This window comes from Schistocerca gregaria, chromosome X (genome assembly GCF_023897955.1).
Source record: "Schistocerca gregaria isolate iqSchGreg1 chromosome X, iqSchGreg1.2, whole genome shotgun sequence".
In the NCBI taxonomy this organism is placed as follows: Eukaryota; Metazoa; Arthropoda; class Insecta; order Orthoptera; family Acrididae; genus Schistocerca; species Schistocerca gregaria.
In genome coordinates, this window is record NC_064931.1 from 116,608,534 (window position 1) to 116,633,976 (window position 25,443).

The 25,443-nt window shown below is 37.9% G+C and overlaps 1 protein-coding gene across 1 annotated transcript in view; it reads right to left on the minus strand.

Annotated features, from left to right (window-relative positions):
- Nucleotides 1–324: 324 nt before the first annotated feature.
- LOC126297921 (uncharacterized) overlaps nt 325–25,443 on the minus strand; it is a 264,238-nt gene continuing 239,119 nt past the window's right edge. Inside the window, exons 48-50 of the mRNA XM_049989236.1 lie at nt 16,685–16,893; nt 10,635–10,833; nt 325–4,306 (exon numbers count right to left, since the gene is read on the minus strand). Of these exons, the coding sequence (XP_049845193.1) occupies nt 4,058–4,306; nt 10,635–10,833; nt 16,685–16,893 (657 nt within the window). The 3' untranslated portion in view covers nt 325–4,057. The remainder of the gene's footprint in view (nt 4,307–10,634; nt 10,834–16,684; nt 16,894–25,443) is intronic.

Sequence of the window (25,443 nt, forward strand, 5' to 3'; positions counted from 1 at the left end):
CCATTCCAGTCCTCCCACCACGGGAAAATCCCCAGCAGTACCAGGACTCAAACCTGGTCTACTGCAAGGCAGTCAGCTGTGATGACCAGTCAGACTCACTTGAGACCCTATTTATTTGTCACATGATGTCTGCTCATGGTAGGTTGGGTTATGATAATGAAACACCCTGTATGTATTTTTCACGACCTTGTCATTACAGATGGGGCTGTGCAAGAACATTTTAAATAGCCCTAATATCTATGTGACCAATTATATGTTCATTTGTTGCCTTCTTTCATATGTTCTAAACATGGGAAAGGATGTAGACCTGTATTTTGCACAATACTTCTGAAAGAAAAGTTTTATTCTTGTTACATATATTTTAAAGTGAGCTGAAATTACAAAGTTTACAACATTTCTCACATGAAGGAAAAAGGCTTAACAAAGTCAGATAACTGTCAGTTACAGAAATTATACATCTTTTATACTAACCTAAACATAAATTTTTAATACAACAGAAATGTTTTAGATGAGATGATAACAGCAGCTCACATCTTGTGGTGGTGATTGGATATTAGAAAAAGAAAACCTTCATGACACACATTTTCCCTAAGAACATAAAGATTTACTTGTGAATATTTCTTCATCTGCTGAGACACATCAAATACATGCAAAACATATTATCTTTAGCCAATATGGAAGTCACAACTAGAAGCTAAACATCAAGATTCCTTTCTTTTAATAGTAAAACAGCATTTTTTAAACTACTGAGGTATGATATCAGGGAGGAAAAATAAAAAGAAACTTACAAGGAACAGTACTTGACAAAATAAACATGAGTATGTACAGGTAAAACTGTAAAACTTATCACAGCGAAGTACAATAGCACATCTAATGAATATCTTTAAAAACATACAATAGCATCAAAAAGGTGACAAAAGTAAATAACAATGAGCGAGGGGGTGTGGGGTGCAGGTGTTACATTATTACACACAAGATTCAGATTCAGTCATTGACTGTCACATTCTACACAATGTGAACTGAGACAAGAAGACTATACTTATTCCTATTCACTAGTCTTGAATAAATAACCATTAAGTATGATTATATGAAGGTCCAGTTACATACAGGTACTGGAAAAAATTGTTATAGCTTATTAAAATGCAATGTTTTGTATTATAGCTGCAGCTTACTAAGTATCTACTGAGTTGAGATCTTTATATGACTTTCAGTGGAAAGTTTCTACAAATATTTATTAAGTCTATCCTATTGCATATTAACCCTTTCATTCCCAGTGTAGTTCCGAGACAACACCATAGTAAACGCTGTTATACATAGTATTGTGTGTGTTGAACCTTAAAATTGCCTTCTTGTTGATGGACAACATGCTTCTAATAAGAAATTTTGCCACTTGGTGGTGCATGTACCCATTTCAGGTGCATGAATTTCTTTGACTTGCAGTGTTACACGACCATTGGTAAGGTGTATTTATGTTCATTTTATTTTTATTTTACCAGTGAATTGTTATTTCTTTGGTACTATGGTGAAGATTATGCTTGTATTATTGCTCCAACAAAGTGACTATGAACAAAATAATGTCTGAAGTAGTAATATATCTTGATACAGATGTGTGAAGTCTGGGAAGAATGTTGGGAGTATAAGGTTAATAATTGTCAAGAAAAAGCAGTCGCCTACATTTTGCTATTTATATTAAGAAAATGAGTTATAAATTGAGATATAATTATTGTAAATACTTCATTTTTTTCGTTTCAGGTTGTGCTGTAACTAGCAGCTGTGACTAGCACGCAAGGTGGCCTTCGATTAGAGGCCAAAACTTAGAAAACTTGTATATATTGTAATTCCATTTTTCTGGTAGACTGAAATTAGACTGTGACAATGGAACATTCAGAAAAAATTATCACTGAGAAATCCATGAACTCGGTCCATGTATAAACAATGGCCATTTGTCAGAAATTAGTGATTTGTCTTATGATACTGGTGATGATGATGATGATGATGATGATGATGATGATGATATGATATGATATGATTATAATAATGTTGGTGATGAACTCTTCTGTTTATGTGACAAAATGTTTGTTACTGACAAAGCTCAGAATGTTGATTCCATCAGTGTAGTTCATTTAAAGCAGTCCCTTCCATCCATCCCTAAAGCAAATACTAGTAGTGTATCTAATAGGGCCTAATATAACTTCACTTTTATCATGGAATTCACCCTTTTCCGAGACAAAACTATCTATCCAAAAAAATCATAGTAATGAGTGTACATTCATGAAAGTAAATTTTGAATCACCAAATATTGTGGTGCAAGTACCTCCCATACCCTGCAACAAATTTTAAAACTCCTCTCATGTATTTCAAAACATTTATTACATGTGGTATTATAAAAGAAATTTGTATTCAAAGCAATTTGTTTGCTCATCAAAAAGATGGACAGGTACTCAGCTGTGTGGAAGTCGAAACTGAACAGCTTTTGGGAATTTTACTCCAAATAGGGCTTGTAAAAATGGTGGCTACCAAGCTGTACTAATCTGTGATGTGTAGATACCCTCCTATTGCAGGTATAATGAGATGAAATAGGTTCCGAAAAATTATGAAGTATTTTAGTACAGTGGATAACACCAAGAGCTGATCAAGACTATTTAAAATACAGACATTGCTCGACACACTTCTTCACAGTATGAAAGTAATTCCAGTAGAATAATACCATTCTGTTGGCAAACAGGCTGCGCCATTCCAAGGCTGCAGTTACTTGAAACAGTACATTCAAAATAAACCCCACAAATGGGGTTTCAAAATTTTCATGTGGGTAGGTCCATTTGTAATTATGTATGATTTTTGTCCTTATGTGAGTAAATGTACCTATGATGGTTTTGGACTTGGATTTTCTGGAGACATAGTAGTGGCACTTTGTTAAGATTTACCTGAAGGACAAAAATTCTATGTATATTTTCATAATTGGTTCTCGTTCTTACAACTGGCAGTAGCACTAAAAGATAAAGGTACACTCTGTGTTGGCACTGTTAGACAGGATCTGTGTTGGCACTAGTAGGCAGGACAGAATGGGAAAAATCCTTTGCCAAGTGAAAGAGATCTGAAGAAACTGGGGCATGTTAGTAAAGGCTCAAGAATTGAAATGAAGTCTAACCTGTCCCTTATATGTTGATTTGATAAGAAAACCATCAATCTCATATCATCATATGCTGCAGAGCGCTGGGACTGAAATGAAAATTTGGCGTGCTATAGAAATAAGGACTGATAGACAGACCATTTGTTGTAAAAGAGTTCAGTACATTCATGGGAGGTGTTGATAAAGCTGACATGCCTCTGGAGCTGCATAGAATTGACATACTATCTAAGAAGTGGTGTATAAGACTGGTATTCTGATGTCTGGGGTAGCAGTTGTAAACAGCTGGCTATTGTACAGGTGATGTCAATGGCAACTGCAGAAAACCAATGAGCACTCACTGAAGCAATTTCAAGCTGATATATCAAAAGGTTTGACAAAGAGTGGAAAAGCTGACACGAAAAGGAGACTGCACAGAAGTGAGAAAAATTTAAAGAAAAGAAAGGTGCAGCTATCAACAGATATAAGTACTGGTGTCAAATATGACAATATTGAACATCGCCCAGAGTATGATGTCAAGCAAGGACAGTGCACACTATACCCAAAAGGCTTTGCACATATCATGTGCAGAAAATATGGGGTACATTTCTGTTTGATGGCAAAAAAGAATTGTTTCAGAGACTATCACATGAAGTCATGTGTATTTCGAGAAACTGCTGGTGTCTTTATTTCAGTTGTCAATTTCTGTTTTTCATAAACTGTTACTTTTATTTCATTTTTGTACCTAGTAATGCTGACAGTTTCACCAAATAATGTGTTAACTGGTTTCAGATTTATAATATTTTCCATCTGTTGGGTATATACTCAATTTTAGTTTCTCCATAGCTGAATTCATAATGTGGGAATGAAAGGGTTAAAGATAAAGCAGTAATAGTAAATTTCACATATAGACCATTTACTCTAACTACGTCTACATTTTCCAGTAGTACTTTATTCTTCACTGGACCCACTTGGTGCGCTTAGTCTTTCCACCCGATATCGATTGTATGATCGATAGGGGGGACTGTTTACATCATTAATTGTTACAACATGAGTTCTGTTTGGAACAAAACTCTCACCACGGCCCATTAACCAGTCTTCGCATGCCCTGTGCTGCATCTCTGAGACATTTGCTGCCACCCAACTGACATGCCAACGGCGGAATTTGATCCCAAGTCTCAAAGATATGGAAGAATGTAACTGTAACAAACCAAACAGATAAAACACAAGCATACCTACACAAAAAATCTTAGTCATATATTTGTTAGAAGTAAATTTATTTTTGTTAGAAGTAAATTCTAACTAACCAATTAGTCTCTCAATATAGTTCTCAGTTTGAGCACTTTCTCACAACAGCAGTCTTCAGTATAATAAGATGTAGTCATATGAAAACAATACACTTTTGCAGCAAAGTATTATATGAAAAAGGTGTTACGAATTATTTCACATTAAATAACTACAGTCATGCAAATATGTGTTTTTTTTTAACATTATAAATAATGTATGTAGTATTTTGGCTGCAAAAACTGGTACTGGTAACTGTAAATTATTAGGTGTGTTCCTAGATGAAAATATTTAGTGAGTACACCCTATTAATTTTAAATCAGTATTGGCACATATCTCCTTAGCTAACTGTTAATGACAGATAAAATCAAACAACGGAAACTCCAGGTTGGAATATCAACAATATAAGGAAAAGATTGACTGCTACTCACAGTAAAGATGACACATTGAGTTGCAGATGGGCATAATGAAAATACACTTACACATTAGCTTTCAGCCAAAACCTTCAGAAAAGAAAATATTCACACATTCATTCACACACGGAAGCACATCTCATGCACACATAACTGACAACTTCAGCAGTTTGAACTAGAATGCAGCTGTCAGATAGAATGGAAGCGGCAATCTGGAGGAGGCAAGCAAGGTAGGGTAATGGATAGCAGAGTACAGGTGGCGGTGGGGAGGGGGAGGGAGTGCAGGGACTAAACTGCCAACAGGTACAGTGTTGGGTGGCTGTGGGCAGGGAGGTGGGAGGAGGAATGGGAGCAGAAAAAGATGAGAGTGAGGAAAGGGAAAGAAATGGAGGGTGCATTGGCAGAGGGTGGCACATAAAGATGGTGATAGGACGGTAGGATTTGGGGGGGGGGAAGGGGGGGGGGGGAAGCTGTTGTGTGGAGGGTGAGGGGACAGTAGGTTAAGACTGGGATAATTTTGGGAGTGTAGAATGTGTTGTAAAGATAACTCCCATCAGCATGGTTCAGAAAAGCTCGTTGTGGAGGGGAGGATCCAGATTGCTTGGGTAGTGAAGCAGCCATTGAAATAAAGCATATTATATTCCCTACATGTTGTGTCACAAGGTAGCCTACTTTGTTTTGGCCACAGTTTTGCGATGGCCGTTCATCCTGGTGCACAGATGGTTTTTAGTCATACCAGTACAAAACATGCCTGCTTTCTCAGGTGGCCCAGCTTCTGATGGAATGGAGGAGATCAGTGGCCAGAAAATTGGCACACTGGGTTGAGGAGGGCAACATGAAGAAGATGGGAAGAAGGTGTTGAGGTTATCAAGGAATAAGAGCATATGACATTTTGGGCCCGAGTCCAGTTTATGAAGATATCATCAATGAATCTGGACCAGACTAGGGGTTTTGCTTTTTGAGAGGCTAAGAAGGTCTCCTCTAGATGTCCCGTAGACAGGTTGGCATTGTAGTGTGACATGCAGGTGCCCATGGCTATGACATGGATTTGTTTGTGTACCTTCCCTTTAAAGAGGAACTACCTTCCTGAACACCGACCTCCTCCTCTCTGATGGATCCATCAACACCTCTGTCAACATTAAATCCACCCTCTACCGACAGTACCTGCATTTCGACAGGTGCCATACCATCCACACCAAAAAATCTCTCCCGCACAGTTTGGCCACCTGGGGACAGTATATCCGCAGTGACAACTCCCTTGCCCTGTTTGAGGGTCTCATGAAGGGCTTCACAGGCAGGCACTACCCCCAGATCTAGCCCGCAAATAGATCTCCCATGCCATTTCCCTACTCACCACTAATCCTCCCACCACCCTCAAGAACCAGCTACAAAGGAATGCCCCGTCGTCTCCCAGTACCACTCTGGACTGGAACAACTGAACCACATCCTTTATTGGGGCTTTGATTACCTATCATCATGCCCTGAGATGAGGGACAGCCTACTCAAGATCCTGTCTATCCCTCCAAAAAGTGGTGTTCCATTCCCCTCCCAACCTTGACAACATCCTAGTCCTTCCCTATGCCACTCACAATCCCAACCACTTGCCACATGGATCATATCCCTGTGGAAGACCTGCCCAATCCACCCACCCAGCACTTCCTATTCCAGTCCTGGCACATGATTAACCTACCCCATCAGAGGCCAGGCTACCTGTAAAGCATCTGTTGTCATACACCATCTCTACTGCAATCATAGCACAGCTTTATATATATGATTATACCAGGATGAACAGCCACCGCAAACCTGTGGCCAAGCACAAAGTAGACCGTCCAGTGGCACAACATGCAACTGAAAATAACATACTTGATTTCAATGGCTGCTTCACTACCCAGGCCATCTGGATCCTTCCCTCCACCACCAGCTTTTCTGAACTGCACAGAAGGGAGTTCTCTTTACAACACATTCTCCACTCCTGAAATCATCCCGGCCTCAACCTACATAGCCTACTGTCTCCATACCCTCCACCCAACAGTTTCCACTCCCCTCTCTAATAACCTACTATCCTGCGAACCAGGAGAGCTTCTGTAAAGTTTGGAAGAGCGAAAGGCAAAGGTCCCGAGTTCAAGTCTCTGTCGGGCACACAGTTTTAATCTGCCAGGAAGTTTCATATCAACACAGACTCCGCTGCAGAGTGAAAATCTCATTCTGGAATGCTCTTTTCTCCCTCCTCTCCCCCTCCCCCCACCACCCCCATACACTGCTATCCCGTCCCCTTCCTCACCCATTGCCTCCAATTGCATTCTGATCTGAGCGGCTGGCATTGGCAGTGATGTGTACATGAGATGTGCTTGCTCGTGTGAATGAATGTGTGTGTGTGTGTGTGTGTGTGTGTGTGTGTGTGTGTGCGTGTGCGAATCTTGCTGCAAAATTTCGGTGCAGCAGAAATGCTTAACAATATAATGTTCATATGTGTTCATTAATTACATTTTTGTGGGTCAACAAACTGAAGAAAATCAGCGCAGTGATGTACAAGGTCACAATAATTGGATAAAACATAACTACCATTACATAAATCATTTTTCACAGAAAATTCTTAATTTCATTCAAATAATTTTAAGTGAGAAATCTAACATCCACTGTTGTATTACGTAACACTTCTTGAGTTGAAAACCAATTTAAATAAGAATCAGTAGCATACAAACTAAATGCAAGAAATATAAATGAGATGCACACACATTTCTTAACTGCAATATTATTAATTCTGACATTTAAAAAAAGCCTTCAGATCACTAACTGAATGAAAAACGCAAATAACCGAATTTCCATGGCTATATGTAATGCTAACCATTGTAGGATATGACAAAACCAGCTCTTTGACATCGTCACACCTCAAGCCTCTCCCACACTAACAGTGTTTACTTGTTTAGTGGCCATTGCCCTGTTATAATTGAGACTCACTTGTTTACAAGATGAAGGAATCAGGAATGCTCTTGATTAAGAAGGTGGGAAGAATAGGTTTTAAAGACTCATCAGGGAAGAGGTCATTACAGACAGAGCAAAAGATTAGACTGGACAGTGATGAGGGGACAGAATCCCTCTGTCCTTTTCACAGATTTTCCAGTATTTACTTTATGTGAGTTACAGAAAACAAATGAAAACACCAACCTTTATGGCCAGATAGGAATGTTCTTGGTTAAGGTACCATTATAGCCATTCACTTATGTGTTGAGTGGTTTCAGAAACTGCAAAACCTGATCAAGTATGAAGTTTGTGACTGGTGAAATATGGCCCAATGTGTTACATGATTGAAACTTTTTGTTCTGTTGGATCAATTCATACTTCATTCTGGTGAATATTCAGTCATATATTTTGTTTTGGGGAAAACAGCAGAATAAATATTACCAAATATTTTGTGTGTACATAATGCATCATAATGAAAGGCTTGATAAATTCCTGAAAAGGATAGGAGCAGGGTCACACAATCAAAGTTTCCAATCAAAATCAGCAGTCTGGTCACTCACTTTTCTGTACAGTAGATAAGTACACAAAGTCTGCGTGCAGTTTAGTTTTCTGCACTGCGTCTACTTAGTAAATGTTGTACACGTATTTCATGTAATGTAAAGCAAATGGCATACACGTAGGGGCATCAGTGTTAAGTTCCTATACACTGGACAATGGGCTTACAAGAAACTCACAAGCAACAGTACACACTGTTCTGTGTGAATTTTCTTGTTAAAATGTCCTATGTGAATAGTTTATCTTAAGTATGATTTTGAAGAGCATAACAGAAATGGAAGTGTCTGCATCCACAGCTGAAGACACAGTACATCTAGACTGCCACACAGAAGACCCTTTCCTGACCCCTGCTACTGCCTAGGATTTTTCCTCTACCTGAAAGGACTGGAATGGAGTCCGCTCAGACCAAGGAGTTACCTGAGGGAGAAGTAGTGACTCATATTTCATAACATGACATAATGATTAGAAGATTGGTGTGTTAAATACGTGTTATTCCTACACTGACATCTGAGGCCTAATACAGGTGAGAAATAGCCTTCAGTTGGCACACCATCATGCCATGAGATTTGTTTTACCCACTGCCACAGGTAAATTGTCAGTAAGTCTAACTATCACATATAGTAGCAGGATATTTAATCGATGTGACTGTGTTAAAAAACACACCACTTATGTTGTATTTGAACATTACATGATTGTTTTCCCTACTCATCCACATTAACTTAACTTTTTCTACCTTTAAAGCAAGCTGCCATTCATTACCCAAATTAGAAACTCTGTTCAAGTCATCCTGTATCCTCCAACAGTCACTCAATGATGACACATTCGTACACACCATAGTGTCATCAGCAAACACCCGTAAATTGCTGCTCACCCTGTGATGCTGACAAATGCACATGCAACTGGAGTGACTTCTACTCCTTTTACAAAAAAGTTCTGAAAATTTCTTCTTCTTCTTGCAAGTGAGTAACACAAGCAGAAGCAAAGTACTGAGGTCCTAGGAAAGGGAAATGAGAGGGTTGAAGACTGTGGTCATAAAACGTTTTTGCTCAAGAGCCAAAACTGACAATGCCGAGTGACACCTCGGGCCATATATGCACAAAACTTACTATTAATTGGTAACCTATATAGATTTGTATATTATGAGTCCACAGTGGACTAGCTATAGCAAGGGTATGACAAGTTGGCTGCCTGACCACAAATAATGGTTGTTAAAAGTTGGCACCATTTGGAACACTCAGTTTTGACTGTTCTCTGATTCAGATTGCTATCGTCCTCAGTGACCCCAAAGTTACGAAATTATAATTGCCTGATGAAGTGTTCTATTGTTGTCTGTGTGAGCGGATGATTAACTGATTAAGAACAGTAATTGTACTTATATTTAAATGCATCACAAATGTTTACTAAATGTTTTGGCTGTCAGTTTTCTTCTACTGAATGCTTTGTATTATAACACAGTTAATGTAATGTCATATTTAATTTCTTATTTCCTGCTATGAATATGTGCCGCATCTGAAGATGACAATCTCTATGATGGGCATTCATGAACCCATGTTACTTACGCTTGAAATTAAATCGGTACGAGTTACACATGCTCGTGAGTTGTCAGTACTGGAAGACTAACAATAAAACACACCCCTCTCTCGTCGCCTAACCACGCACAGGCAATGCTGCTTACACTCTACCTCTGAGGTGTGCAGCCAACTTTACTGGGCTCATGGGCGAATTCAGCAATGTTAATTAAAATTAAGCACATCTTAAAATACTATTGCTCTGTATGTATTTCTGTTTGTTACTGAGCAGGAAGACAACATTCTTCAGATGCTCAGATCCATGGGTCACAATTATACTTGATGTGGGCCACTTGTGGCCTGTGGTCCATCAGTTGACGACCACAGGCTTAAGCTGTCCAACATATACAGAAGGGTTCAGTTTACTTATTGAGATGATGCCATTGGCAAGGGAAGTGTGCACAGATGGATAAAGTATTTTACAGAATGTGGAACTACCATCAAATGCACACTATGTTGAGTAACAACTTTTTATAGAGGAAGGGGCACTGACTACGCATGCAATTTGAACAGTCTTCATTAATAAATAAAGAATTTATAACTACTATTACACTTCTTTTAGTACAGTTTTCATATTCTATTAAATGAAGTTTTCCTGAAAGCTAAGACCAGTGACTTTCCCTTTGTTATACATGCAAGAAATGTGCTCTAGTAAGGGTCACAGTAAGTGTTCAGTTTGTAACATCATCAATGAACAATTGCATATGCGTGCAGGCTAAATTTAAGGATGTAAGTAAAGTAGCGTACCTGATGTGCCCTGTGAAATGCTTTTCGTCTGTAAAGATAATTTTCTTGATTTACAACAAAAACCATGCGATACTGATTAATATTGAAGTTACAGAAAGTGCTATCAGCAGCTCTGACTTCTGTGGCATTCATAAGCGTCTCCTCTTCTTGGTTGGTTGAAGAAACAATGTTTGTATCTTCTTCTTCTTCATCTGAACTGCTGTAAATGAAGAGTGATCAAATGTGAAATGAGTGCTGTAACATGACAAAAGTACTTAAGTCTGATGTAATTTATGCAGTGTGTCTGTAAGCTGAACAGTGGAATGCAGACATTGAGATCCTCAGCACACGTACGTGAGTGTGCGCGCGCGCGGCCACACGCGCGCGCGCACACACACACACACACACACACACACACACACACACACACACACACACACACACTCACTTTATTCTCTTGGAGTTGTGGCATGACTATCATTACTCATTGCTTGTTTGTATTCCACCCAGGATTATGTTTTGCCCAATGATTAAGATGGTGTGCAGATGTATAATGTAGATTGATCTAATTGCTCCTGCTTCAAATAACTTATGTGCACACACTATAGAAACTTGAATCAAAGTGCAAACATACAAATTTAAGCTTTACCGTGATTTACCTGTAGACAAACACAGATAACTGACAAAATAATGGAAATGCCTAAGTAAGGTTCATTAAAACGGAAAAAGGAAACAGTGTCATGTCTCATGGCCAATTAGGTCATAAGATATGAAGCATGAGTATCACTGGAAAAGGATAGGAGAGGGAACCAACTATAGTTCTGTTTACAGACACATCTCTACATTCTCCTGCAACCGTTCTACAGGAAATCTAAATCTGAATGGCCAGACATGAACTTGAACTCCTGTTACTTCCAAATAATATTCCTGCATCTTATCTACGTTGCCACCTTGTACAGACGCAACTAAAATGACAATGGGCCAATACTAGTCTACCACACAGGGGCCAGTTGTTCAAAAAAGGATGAATATAGCTTGTGGACTATTTCCAGAGGCCTTTTGTGCTATTGATCAAGCAGTGCAGTGTTGTACAGTGTCACTGATTATGAACACAGGAATTTGTACCATAACATTTGCCTGAAAACTGATTCAAGACTCTTGATAACTGCTAAATTTGACTTATTTTGTGGGCCCCAGGAGGTGTTGGAAATTCCCGTGTGCTCATTCAACCACAGATAAACAGAGGTATCAGTGTGAGGGCCTTTTTATCTTGGAATACAACACATTCATTGGGAAGCATCTGTAACTTATGACGCACTTTATTACGTAAAACAGTGATGCAATTCTTGGCTACAGTTCATTCCTGCAGAGCATAAATGGGACGAATAAATTAAACTTCAGCCTACAACACCAAAGATTTAATAGCCAGAACAAGGTAGTTAAGCTGCTTAGAGAAATAATTCTTAAACTTCATCTGTTTTCCGAAACAATGTGAGGAATGATTATCATACCATTTTACTCTCACTGAATCATTTATGTTCCACATTACATTGTCATAACACAAATTATGTCATGGTACTGCGTTCTTAGAAATAATCACAGGATTAGAGATTACCACCCAGTTGCTGACATTCAGTTTGTTCACATCACATTGGATTGTGATGGCAGAAAGAGTGTGTTAAATGTTTTGACCGACTTCTAATGTGCCTCATGTCCAACTACTCGATCGTTCTTAAAGCCAGCACATGAGCTAATTCCTGAGCATAGTTGTTTCCATTAATTTTGAAATCATATATAATTTATACCTTGTTTGTGCATTATACTGCTAGTTTACAATTTTACTCTACTGAGCCAGAGCTCAAGAAGTAATATTTTATGCAAATGTATGCCAAAGTAATTTATGGTGAAACAAACAAATTCAATGGAAAAAGTATAGACAGATCATAAGAACTGAATGTGGTGATCAGAGTGACTGAGTTGATGATGATGAAAGAGTTTTGAGTGCTTGACTCATTCAACACAGGAAATACATATATGCTTGACATACTCATGAGTAAGGAAACAGTGCAGTTGTTCATGCACGTACAAAAATTCTGGAAAAGAATGTTATCTAATTTGAAAGGTTTTGAAATAACAGAAATGTTTTCAGAATGTTCTATTACATTTGCTCTGTTTAAACCTATAAGATTGACCATCACTAATCCAACTGTAAGTAATGAAGTTGTTTGTTACAACAGTCGGGTACATAGGTTAGTGCTCAAGCATAGCAATTCTGTTTGAGAATAAATACATTAATGCAAAACTTAGTTTTTTCCCTATTACCTGAGATTTGTAAGATTCCCGACATGAGATCAAGTTATCTTGATGCTAGTGGATTGATTTCCTTTAACCATGTTTCATATTATCTGGGTATACATTAAATGTAGAAACACACTTTTATTGGCCACAGTTTGATGCTATGCACATTTTCAATGAAGTGCTATTAATGTTGCTTTAGTACAAGCTTGCTTTCAGTAAAAAAACTCCTCAAAACTGGTTTTGACAGTTGTATGTGTGGTGAAGGTTATTTAGATAGCCTTGTCCTGTATAGATTATAAGTTGCTGGTTGCTGAAGAAACTGCCTCATCATATATTCCATATTCCTAGCACTTACTTCCTCCTCAGCAGGTATCTAGGGCAGTTCTATTTCATTCACGTCAGTGCTTCTACTGATACTAAAATTGTCAGTTCTGTGGTATAGCCTGGCTTCTACATGACATCCTTTCAATTCACGCTGCTGCATATCACATGGGAGAATCTCTGGTTATTGTTGTTGTTGTTGTTGTTGTTGTGGTCTTCAGTCCTGAGACTGGTTTGATGCAGCTCTCCATGCTACTCTATCCTGTGCAAGCTTCTTCATCTCTCAGTACCTACTGCAACCTAATTCCTTCTGAATCTGCTTAGTGTATTCATCTCTTGGTCTCCCTCTACGATTTTTACCCTCCACGCTGACCTCCAATGCTAAATTTGTGATCCCTTGATGCCTCAGAACATGTCCTACCAACCGATCCCTTCTTCTAGTCAAGTTGTGCCACAAGCTCCTCTTCTCCCCAATTCTATTCAATACCTCCTCATTAGTTATGTGATCTACCCATCTAATCTTCAGCATTCTTCTGTAACACCACATTTTGAAAGCTTCTGTTCTCTTCTTGTCTAAGCTATTTATCGCCCACGTTTCACTTCCATACATGGCTACACTCCAAGTCAGAAACGACTTCCTGACATTTAAATCTATACTCAATGTTAACAAATTTTTCTTCTTCAGAAACGCTTTCCTTGCCATTGCCACTCTACATTTTATATCCTCTCTACTTCGTCCATCATCAGTTATTTTGCTCCCCAGATAGCAAAACTCCTTTGCTACTTGGAGTGTCTCACTTCCTAATCTAATCCCCTCAGCATCACCCGACTTAATTCTACTACATTCCATTATCCTCGTTTTGCTTTTGTTGATGTTCTTCTTATACCCCTCCTTTCAAGACACTGTCCATTCCGTTCAACTGCTCTTCCAAGTCCTTTGCTGTCTCTGAATATCAGGACATCTACAAGCTTTTATGGGCTTATTTAAGACAACTGTTCCAGATATGCAGGAGGTCTGGATTTGTATTTATGCTTGACAATGATTTTCAGCAATATGAGTTCACCCCCTCTCCCTGCCCCCCCCCCCCCCCCCCCCCCACACACACACACAGAGAGAGAGAGAGGGAGAGAGAGAGAGAGAGAGAGAGAGAGAGAGAGAGAGAGAGAGAGAGACTGAATAGTTTTTAATGGCCAAGATGGTTCACTCTGGGTGTGGAGATTTGTTTCATAATGATAATTTGTAATTTGTATTGGTGAATAACTTATTAGATATCATGTTACTGCAAAAGGTGAAATAGTGCTGCAACAAAGGTGACAAATAACACAACTGATATCACCAGTGGGGACTGTCTTTACTACAGAATTTAAAGCCAACAATGGGAGTGCAATAACTTATTGTAGCGGTGATAGGAGGACATCGTGATAGGCTATACATGAAAAATTGTGTATATGGAAAGTTATGGGAGGACCAGTAGAGAAGAGTGTTGTGGAAATTGCTGCAGCCTTTTGTTAAGAAACTATCAAATCATTCATCCAAAGTGATTTGGGAGAAGAATATGAATCCTAAATCAGGGTACATCAATGAAGGTTTGACTCTTACTCTTCCTAAATATAAAATTAGTATTTTACAGACAGTGCCCTCTTGCAATCAGACTAGGATATTGCCTGTAGATGTCCAAATGAAACTGTGAGAAGGTTAGATAGAACTTAGAATAAAATCGTCTTCAGGACAACACAGAGCTGAAAAAGAAAGAGAGAGAGAGAGAGAGAGAGAGAGAGAGAGAGAGAGAGAGAGAGAGAGAGAAAGAGAGAGAGAGAGAGAGGATATCGGTGTTTAACGTCCCGTCGACAACGAGGTCATTAGAGACGGAGGGCAAAATCGGGTGCGGGAAGGATGGGGAAGGAAATCGGCCGTGCCCTTTCAAAGGAACCATCCCGGCATTTGCCTGAAGCGATTTAGGGAAATCACGGAAAACCTAAATCAGGATGGCCGGAGACGGGATTGAACCGTCGTCCTCCCGAATGTGAGCCCAGTGTGCTAACCACTGCGCCACCTCGCTCGGGAAGCAGATGACATACACAGTTAATGCCAGAAAGGAGTGTATGTCATCATTAATTATGAATGGGAAATAGTTTGACACACACTGAAAGCTTTTTACTGGACACAATAACATCACAATGACCGTGGAAATAGTCAGAATAAAGGTAACATTTTGATGCTAGTAGAATAAGAATTTCATCAAGTTTCATCCAGTTATCCTTAAACTGCCATTACTAATGACAGCATTGCCTATGTATGAGGGTGTGCTAAAAAGTAATGCCTCCGATTTTCTTTATTTTTGTGAAAACTCTTAAAGCTTTTTAAATAAAACAAATATTATTAACATTCTACATCTTTATTCTTCATGTCTATGTATTAGCAACCCTCTGCCACTACAGGGCTCCGAACTGTAGCACGTTCTTTGATGTAGCACATACTTTGATGATGTGTAACTTAACTATGACAGAGTGCGAGAAACAGTTCCTCAAAATTGAGTTTCAAATTCGAAGAGTTTGTCCACACTTGAAGCACACTCTCCTTCAGCATGACACTGCCAGACAACAAACGAGAGCTGCAACAATCTGCAGTAACCAGATGCGTTTGGTACACTGTCATCTATCAATCTCCATACAGTCCCAACTTGGCTCCAGCCGATATTCAACTGTTTTTGAAACTTAATGAACACCTTCGAGGACTTCGTTTTGATAGTGATGAAGCAGTGCAAGCAGAGGTGAGGTTGTGGCTCCATCGACAAAGTCAAATGTTCCGCAGTGATGGTATCAACAAATTGGTCTCTCATTGGGAGAAATATGTTTGTCGCCAGGGTGACTATCTTGAAAGATAAATATGTAGACATGAAGAGTAAGGATTTAGAATGTTAGTAACCTTTGTTCTATTTAAAAATCTGGAAGAGTTTTCACATAAATTTTGAGGCATTACTTTCCAGCACGCCCTCATGGATGGATAATATTCAATATTTTCTATTGCAGAGATACAGGCAATTGTTGTAAGGCCTGAAACAAGAAGTTATGTTAGTGCAGTATTGGACAGATGCTTCAATGTGCAACCTAACTGCCCAAGAGTAAACAGTGTACTTATCTATATGTGTAGACTTTTTATGTACAATGAATTAGATTACTAGAAAATGGGGAACTTTAACGTGCTTGAAAGGCTGAATATTACTATTTTCTAATGCAAATAGCAAGTGCATTTCTCCTGTATTGGCAGTATATTATGGTGAATGCTGCTTTTTAATCCATTCCCAACATACTCTGACAATTTGAATTCACATGAACTGGTATTTTTGGAGGCTGTTCACAATCTAACTCATTAATGTCACAATATTAGTACTATTAGAAGCTCTATACCAAGTCAAGATAAAGAAAAAAATAATATTTTGATGATTACTTACCTTTCACTGTTTTTTCTCTCAGAATCCTCCTGGTTTTCATCAATTTCCTGCTTGTCCTCCAGTTCACATATATATTTTCTATCACCCATTCTATCTTCTGAATAATCTGTCAGCATACCCAAATGACCTGAACGTTGTCTCCACATACGAACATTTCTAGGTAAGAATACTGGCTTCCTTCTTTGTGCACTGCCAATTTCTGATTCCAGCTGGTACACAAAATTAAATCTGTGTTATGAACTCATTCTTATAGTGCTATATATGCAGTATGTCATACAGCAGAGGGAAAAAATAAAATCCAGTTTATTAATCTGTCTCCTATGATTTTTTTTCTATATCTGAGAAATATTAATAGTTTGGGGCTTGAATAATAACTGGAAGTAATGATAGATTAAACAACTTTATATAATATCTAATATACTGATATGTTAGTACTGAAATGTATCCTAATGAATTACCAATTTGAAAAAATTAGGTCAAACAAGAGGTAACACATACCAAACATGGAATATAAAATAGTAATCTACAAAAGAGTTACTTTTACATGGAGAACACATGTCATACAGATCACACAAAAGCATCTAAGCAACTAAGGATTTTACTAGTACCATTTTATGTTTTGTTGCGATTAAAACTTTTTGATTCAGTTACCTTCCAGTTTATTCAGTTTAATAGATTCAGAGAAATTTTATTTAAAGATATGACACTAATCTATTTTTTTAAGTGTAAAACATCAAAATTTTGTAGGGATATTGCTGGCCATTGGCATGTGTGTCAAGAGTGAAGTTTGCAATTGTCCTTCTACGTGGAACCCAGTGAAGTTATAAATCGAACTAAATACAAAAATGGTGCATTATGCTCCCTCTCTTAAGCAAAAGAAGAAAAACTTTCTGTAATCTACAGGATCCTGATGTATTTTATGCAGGCTTTATTTCTGTATGAAATGCCACAGGGAATCATAATAATCATACTATATTTATCCTTAATATGCTGCAAAGATATTTTCGGTTGCTATGACTTCATATAGCAGAATGCTTGTGGACCAATTGATAAGAACCTCCACATCAACATCAAATTAGAAAGGAAACTTGGAGGAAGGTCAATTAAATTTTCAGAACAGCCTCTGAAATAAACCTACAATAAAAATGATATAAATTGCTTTCTCTTAGTTTAAAGTTATCCGTAACTTCAGCCACGTAAGCAATAAAAAAAAAATGGTTTTTACTGTATGTGTGGTGCACATGAATCCAGTTTGTATTATTGTAATATCAATGACTATCCAGGTAAGGGAGAAGAATAAATACTTAGTGACTTTCCTGTGACATCAAAATCTGCCTGAAGTAAGTTAAAGTCTTCATTTAAATACAGTAGGAAAGTTCTGGTAGAATGAAAATAATTTAGGAGTACAGGAGACCATTCACCAAATAGCGCGCGCACACACACACACACACACACACACACACACACACACACACACACACACACACACACAGAGAGAGAGAGAGAGAGAGAGAGAGAGAGAGAGAGAGAACGTAGTGCCGACTAGATGTACAATGCAGGGATTACAGTTCGGCGGGTGGACTAGATAGGGGTGGGGTGGAATAGGTTATGTAGAGGGGACAGAGGTGGGAACCAGAAAGAGGGGTTGGGGGTGGTTAGCTGGTGGCTTGGAGGGGTGGTTGGTGCACTGGCTAGGCACGTGATGTACAGATACCGGAGCCAGTGGAGAGTGGCGCATGATGAAGGTGACGTAGAAACATGGACTGGGAAGGGGTGTGGGAACAATTGGTTAATGGAGATTGAGGACAGGGGTTATGGGAGCAAAAGATGTGTTGCAAGAGTTAATTCCCACCTGTGTAGTTCAGAAAAGCTGATGGCCATGGGAAGTATCCAGATGGTCCAGGTTGTGAAGCAGCCACTGAAATAGAGCATGTTGTGTTAAACTGCATATTGTGCCATTAGATGGTCAGCTTTGTTCCTAGCCACAGTTTGATGATGATCATTCAGTTTGGTGGACAGCTAGTTGGCTGTCATACCGACGTGCAAAGCTGTGCAATCACTGCAGCAGAGTTGGCTTACCACATGGCAGCTTTCACAGGTGGCTATGTCTCATATGGGGTAGGATAAGCCTGTGAAAGGACTGGAGTCAGAAGTGCTACTCCAGTCCTGTCTCAGTCTTATCCTACCCTGTCAGAGACAGGTCCAGGTGTGGAATATGTCATGTCGTATATCAACTCTTCTGCTATAATTGCACAGTTTTTTTGTTGGTCTGACAATCAACCAGCTGCCCAGTACAAAAAAACATGCAGCTGACCACAACATGCTTGATTACAATGGCTGCTTCACAACCCGGGCTATCTGGATCCTTCCGCCCACCACCAAGTTTTTCCAAACTACGCAGATTGGAATTATCCGTGCAACACATCCTTTGCTCCCATAACCATCCTGGCCTCAGTCTCCATTAACACACTGTCCTGATACCCTTGACACAACAGTTTCCTCTTCCTCTGTGTTGTCACTCCCCCTCCCCTCCTCCCAATGCCCTGTCTTGATATCACCATCACCGTGTGCCACTCTCCACTGGCATCTGTCATACCTCTGTCCCATATTACTACCCAACAAACTAGCTGTCTTTCCCCCTGTACCCCATCCCTCCTTAGCCCACCTACTGATCTGCAATTGTGGCAGTATGAATCCACCCAGCAATGTACAAGGTTTCCATGTGTGTGTGTGTGTGTGGGGGGGGGGGGGGAGGGGGTCTTGTATGTTTTGTACTATAGCTTGACAAAGGATCTATCCTGAAAGCTAGCAAGTTTTCTATTTGTTTTATGTGTTTCAGTTGATGATTCAACACTTCTGCCATTCAGTGAGTGGTGACTTTTAATCATAAATTATTTAATGACTTAGTTTCTAATTTACTTACTACTTCCTTCAGCAAACACCGTGTCATAAAAAAGAATCATCATCTATTTTACTCTACATTTAGTATGGCATTCATTGCTAGTACGTAGACAGGAAGGTTATAACTTCACATCCTGTGTATATTAATGTCATTAGAAATGGAGAGTTGCTTAGCTGTACCCCATCAAAGGAACAATCCAGTGTTCATGTGGTGTGATATAAAGAAAAACACAAATCAGAATAACCAGATGGTAATTTTACTCCCCTCCTCCAAAACAGGAGATAATGTGGCCACTTTCAATTACACTCATCCTTCTTATACTTGATGGTATCGTTATTTGGTGTATGTGCAATTTATTAGCCACACTGCACTCTTATTACTGTGTTACATATTATGTATTCAAAATATATTTTACCTCACTTGGTAATTTATTTATTTTGATTATAAAAATTAGTCAATATTCATCAATGTCTATGTCAAAATGGTAATAAGCAATGAAATGTGTAAGGTTTTTTTTTTTTTTTTTTTAACCAAAGAAGCTATCTATCAAGCATCATTGAAAACAGAAAGCAAGTAAAGTATAAAATTACTTTCAAAGAGACTTTATGAAGTAAATGATAGATATGGGTCAAGTGATTTCTGACACACATTTCAGGCAAGAAATGAGTCCAGCAATTGCTCAATTTCCAACAAAAACATTGTTGAGAAACTGCTTACTGATATCACTAATTATCCAGAATTACTGACATCATAACAAGTGGCGAACAGTGGGTGCAAGACTATAAAATCAAAACAAATACCCAATCATATCAATTAAGGCCATCTAAAGGAATAAGACTGAAACACACATACTGAGGTTTATTTCTGATGTTGAAGCCCCACTTATTGTTTTCTTCAATTACAAAATATTATAATGGATTCCTACAACTGGACAAAACACTTTTTGTGATACAATTTGGGGAACATATCAGAATCATACGTCACCAAATATATTACAATAATTATTCTGTTCAAACTTCACAGGTAGTTCAATTTTAGCTCAAACATCACTTTGTGATGCTAGAGCCTAATATTTACTGAATATGACTTCTAGTGACAGTTTTTTCTTTGTGGCTTGCATGAAGAAGACATTAAATATATATTTATATTATTACATAAAGGCTAAATTACAAACTGAGCTGAAGAGTACACATCAGTTTGCATGTCACAGATGTTTTTTGGAGTGCATTATAGTTACTAAGGTGTTAAAAACTCCCATCACTTCTTGATCACTAAATATAACCACAGAGGTTCTATTCAATGTATTCAGTGTGTGTGTGTGTGTGTGTGTGTGTGTGTGTGTGTGTGTGTGTGTGTGTGTGTGGTAGAAAGGACAGTGCAGGTAAGCCTGAGAAATTGGAAGTTGTAGCCATGACAATCAACAAATCAGAGATAAGAGGAGAGCCTAAATAGGAGTAAAGAATCAAAGCAAAGAGGTTGACAGACATAAGTTGCGAAGTAAATAATTCATGTGGAATCCAAAACAAAGTTTTCATGAGGGGTACATGACAGTACTTCTTATTTGACAGAAAAATATTTTTCACCTGTATTGGTCAAAACCAAAAGTTCTAGAATCAAACTCAACTCATGACCCAAAGTGAACCTGTATCAAAACAGTGGATGGCACTACTCAAATTCTATCTTCTAGTTAATTGTTATATTTCTCAAAAGGGAAATGAGCTTTTCATAAGTGCAAATTTGAAACACACCAGAATTACTCTGAAAGCAACTTGTATCTCCAATTATAACATTTGAGAAAGACTGTTTATCTGTAACACATTTCCATCATCAAAAGTAATAGAACTGAAACTAGATCAGTTACCAGAAAACTTTATAGTCATGATAGACTTAATAAAATGTTCAAATATATGCCAACTTATATTTTGCTATTAATAACTATGACATACACTAACAAAAATATGCACAACTATTGATCAAAAATGAAACTTGCAGGACCAAGTAAAATGGTTGGTTAAATTGGCACGCGCGTCACCCATTTCCACAGCATATGACTGAAGTGGTATTTTGAACTGTTTTGCCTAACAGAATAGAAGACATGGAGCAGTAGAATAGTTCAAGTTTTGCGAGAAGCTTGAAAGTATACAGCAGAAAGAATTCATGTAGTTGAGAGAATTTAGAGTCATGTATACAGAATGATGACCTTTGTGGAAGTTTATTGGCTTGCCTAAAGGACTAACTATTGGAAAATGCTATAAACGGAGAGAGAGAGAGAGAGAGAGAGAGAGAGAGAGAGAGAGAGAGAGAGAGAGAGAGAGAGAGACTGAATAGTTTTTAATGGCGAAGATGGTTCACTCTGGCTGTGGAGATTTGTTTCATAATGATAATTTGTAATTTGTATTGGTGAATAACTTATTAGATATCATGTTACTGCAAAAGGTGAAATAGTGCTGCAACAAAGGTGACAAATAACACAACTGATATCACCAGTGGGGACTGTCTTTACTAGAGAATTTAAAGCCAACAATGGGAGTGCAATAACTTATTGTAGTGGTGATAGGAGGACATCGTGATAGGCCATATATGAAAAATTGTGTACATGGAAAGTTATGGGAGGACCTGTAGAGAAGAGTGTTGTGGAAATTGCTGCAGCCTTTTGTTAAGAAACTATCAAATCATTCATCCAAAGTGATTTGGGAGAAGAATATGAATCCTAAATCAGGGTACACCAATGAAGGTTTGACTCTTACTCTTCCTAAATATAAAATTAGTATTTTACAGACAGTGCCCTCTTGCAATCAGACTAGGATATTGCCTGTAGATGTCCAAATGAAACTGTGAGAAGGTTAGATAGAACTTAGAATAAAATCGTCTTCAGGACAACACAGAGCTGAAAAAGAAAGAAAGAAAGGGAGAGAGAGAGAGAGAGAGAGAGAGAGAATTTGTCAGTGTCCAAAAGCTTTGGGACTCTTGGGGTACAGCATAGACTTCCTCATTTATAAGATCAAATGACAGAGATCATTGAGGTTTTGGAGAGACCAGTATAATACAAGAACAGAAAAGGACTTTAGGTACATGTGGAGTGTACATGGAAACCACAGCTGTGTGTAATATAGTCAGTTATGCACAGATGGTGGGAGCTGTCAATGTGTAGGCACTATTGGTGAATCATAATTTTGGTGTGTATTAAAGCAATAATAGGAAAGTCCAGTACTGAAGGAAATGGATATAGAAGTCACATTACCAAGAACCCTTCCTTAAAATGGTGACAAAAGATGGGAACCAATCCATAATATTTTCACTACAACAAAAAATACAACTTTAGTACCTTGAGTCAAAAGCTCTTTTTCAAGCAGCAGAATATGTATCCTTTTAGAAGAAATTAATGAAAAAATAAGCTCTCATGTTAAGAGATTGCTGCTTCTTTACACTACCGATTTTGTGGCTGATTTGTGTGTCATATCAAAAGGCAAATGGAGCAACATAAAATTGGCTTAAGCCCGTGACAAGTTATGGTGGAATGGACTGTTCTAGTGAAGTGATTGTGACCATTTGCCAATTTTTATCATCGTTTTATGTAGCAGGTCATGAGGTGTTACAAACACTGAAGGAAAGTGGGGACACAGTATTCAGTTTCCAAACTAAGAGAAAAGTGTATAATTTTGAGCACACAAGTGAACAATAATGACACCTTGCCTCTGTTGGCCTACTTAACTGGAAGATAAAACATGGGTACAGATATCATTCAGAGACACAGCACTATTTTCACAGTGTAAGAGGCCCCAAAAAATATTTTGCCTATACAACCAAATAAAATAGCTGATGACATTTCCCCCTTCCGTTCTTCATCTTAACCATGTGGCATTATCATTCATGAATATACAGCAAGACAAATAAATGCTAAGACGCAAAATCAAAAGTTCTGAAGTTGTTTTTTTTAGTCATATTAGTAAAACTGGCTAAAGCTCTCATCTGATCTAAAGCTTCTATACGAATCATGAAATTCTACATAGTTGACTGATTCCTTCACTTTTATATATGTCTGCATGATATTTGTTTGGTACAAAGTAAAAATCTTAACAACAGGATCCCAACTTATAATTCGTAATGAAATTGCATGAGCAGTTCAAAAGTCACTCTAAATACAGTCTGGTAGCATTGCTTTGTGAAGTCATAACATACTCAGTGAAGATTGAGGACTTATAAAGGTTTTTATTATAAAGATGCTTATGACACTAATCACTATCAAGGATACAATGAGAAATGTTTTCAGTATACATTGCATGTGGCAGAAATGAAAGAACTGACAATAATTAGAGTAAAAAAAAGAAACAATCAATAATAGTACCCAACAATTTTCTGAAATGAGAGGCTTGTTATTACATAGAAGTAAAGATTAATGAAACAGAAGAACAGACAAGTTAAGGGAGATGATGAATATCTAATATTTCATGACAAATTGAACTACTTACAATACAAAATCGTAAAGTAATGGTATCTTAAGTATATTCTGTGACAAATCTGTATATTCGAGGAATTGTACCTTATGACAAAAGCACTAGGCAATTTTTTATTGGAGGCAATTCTTCTCTCTCAAACCAGTGCATGAGAGTAAGCCTAACAATTTTCAACAATTCTGATATACTCCAAACTTTTGACGTCTGTAAAATCAATGTGAATACACTACAGTGTTATTGGACCTAATAAACTGAACAAAAGCTCAATGCCTAGAAACTTAGAAATCTCTTTATCAATCGCAATATTATTTCTCCTAAATACTCGAGTTAATAGTAGTGACAATATGATCGTAACAAAGAGAAAAACTGACCATTGTTTCTAAAAAACAATGTAACACTGTTGCTGATACCTAATTACTCATTGCTCTTGTAGGGTTTATTTTTTTTACAAATTTGTATAGCTGATCAGTAACACAAGCAATAAGATCAGAAAAATCACTGCAATTAATCTGATTGGTTACAGTCCTTTTTATACAAATGCCTGAGAGACCTACACATGGAAAACAGAAAATGTGGCAGTACCTTATTTGGTAATAATCACAACGAAACTTTTTTTTTTAAAAAAACTTTGAGCTGTATCATGTGCTGGACTGTAAACATGTGTGCAGTGTCAGATTCTTATTGTTGGTACGAGACAATGCATTCATCTTGACCCTTCAGAGATTGAAAAGTTTTTCAACATACCACATGACAGATAAGCATGTTACAGTGAAAAACAACTATGCACTTCCACCACTGCTCTATATTAGACAAACAGTCACACTGAAAATGCTTCCTAGCTCTATTAACCTCAGATTAGTGCAACTTTGTTATTGTACTTTGGCGACCACTGCCAAGGACAGAGATGCAAAGACAAAAGTAATACAAGTATGCACACTGAACATTGTATTATATGGATCATTTGTTTGAAACCTACTTCCTTGCTCATTGAGCTTCTTAGCACATATGACATGTTCATCTGGTTCACATTTTCTCCAAGTTAACACAGAATAGCAACAACACATTTACTATTGACAGCATTTTGCAGGCTGGAAATTCTTTTAAATTGTCCCAATAAACTGAACATTGTATTATATGGATCATTTGTTTGAAACCTTCTTCCTTGCTCATTGAGCTTTTTAGCACATATGACATGTTCATCTGGTTTACATTTTCTCCAAGTTAACACAGAATAGCAACAACACATTTACTATTGACAGCATTTTGCAGGCTGGAAATTCTTTCAAATTGTCCCAATAAATTTCAGGCCTAGTGCAAATCCCAGTACTCTGTGTTTATAATGTTTCTATAGTCATTTCACAAAAAATGGCAGACATTGTAAATCTTTATAATGGTGTGCAAGT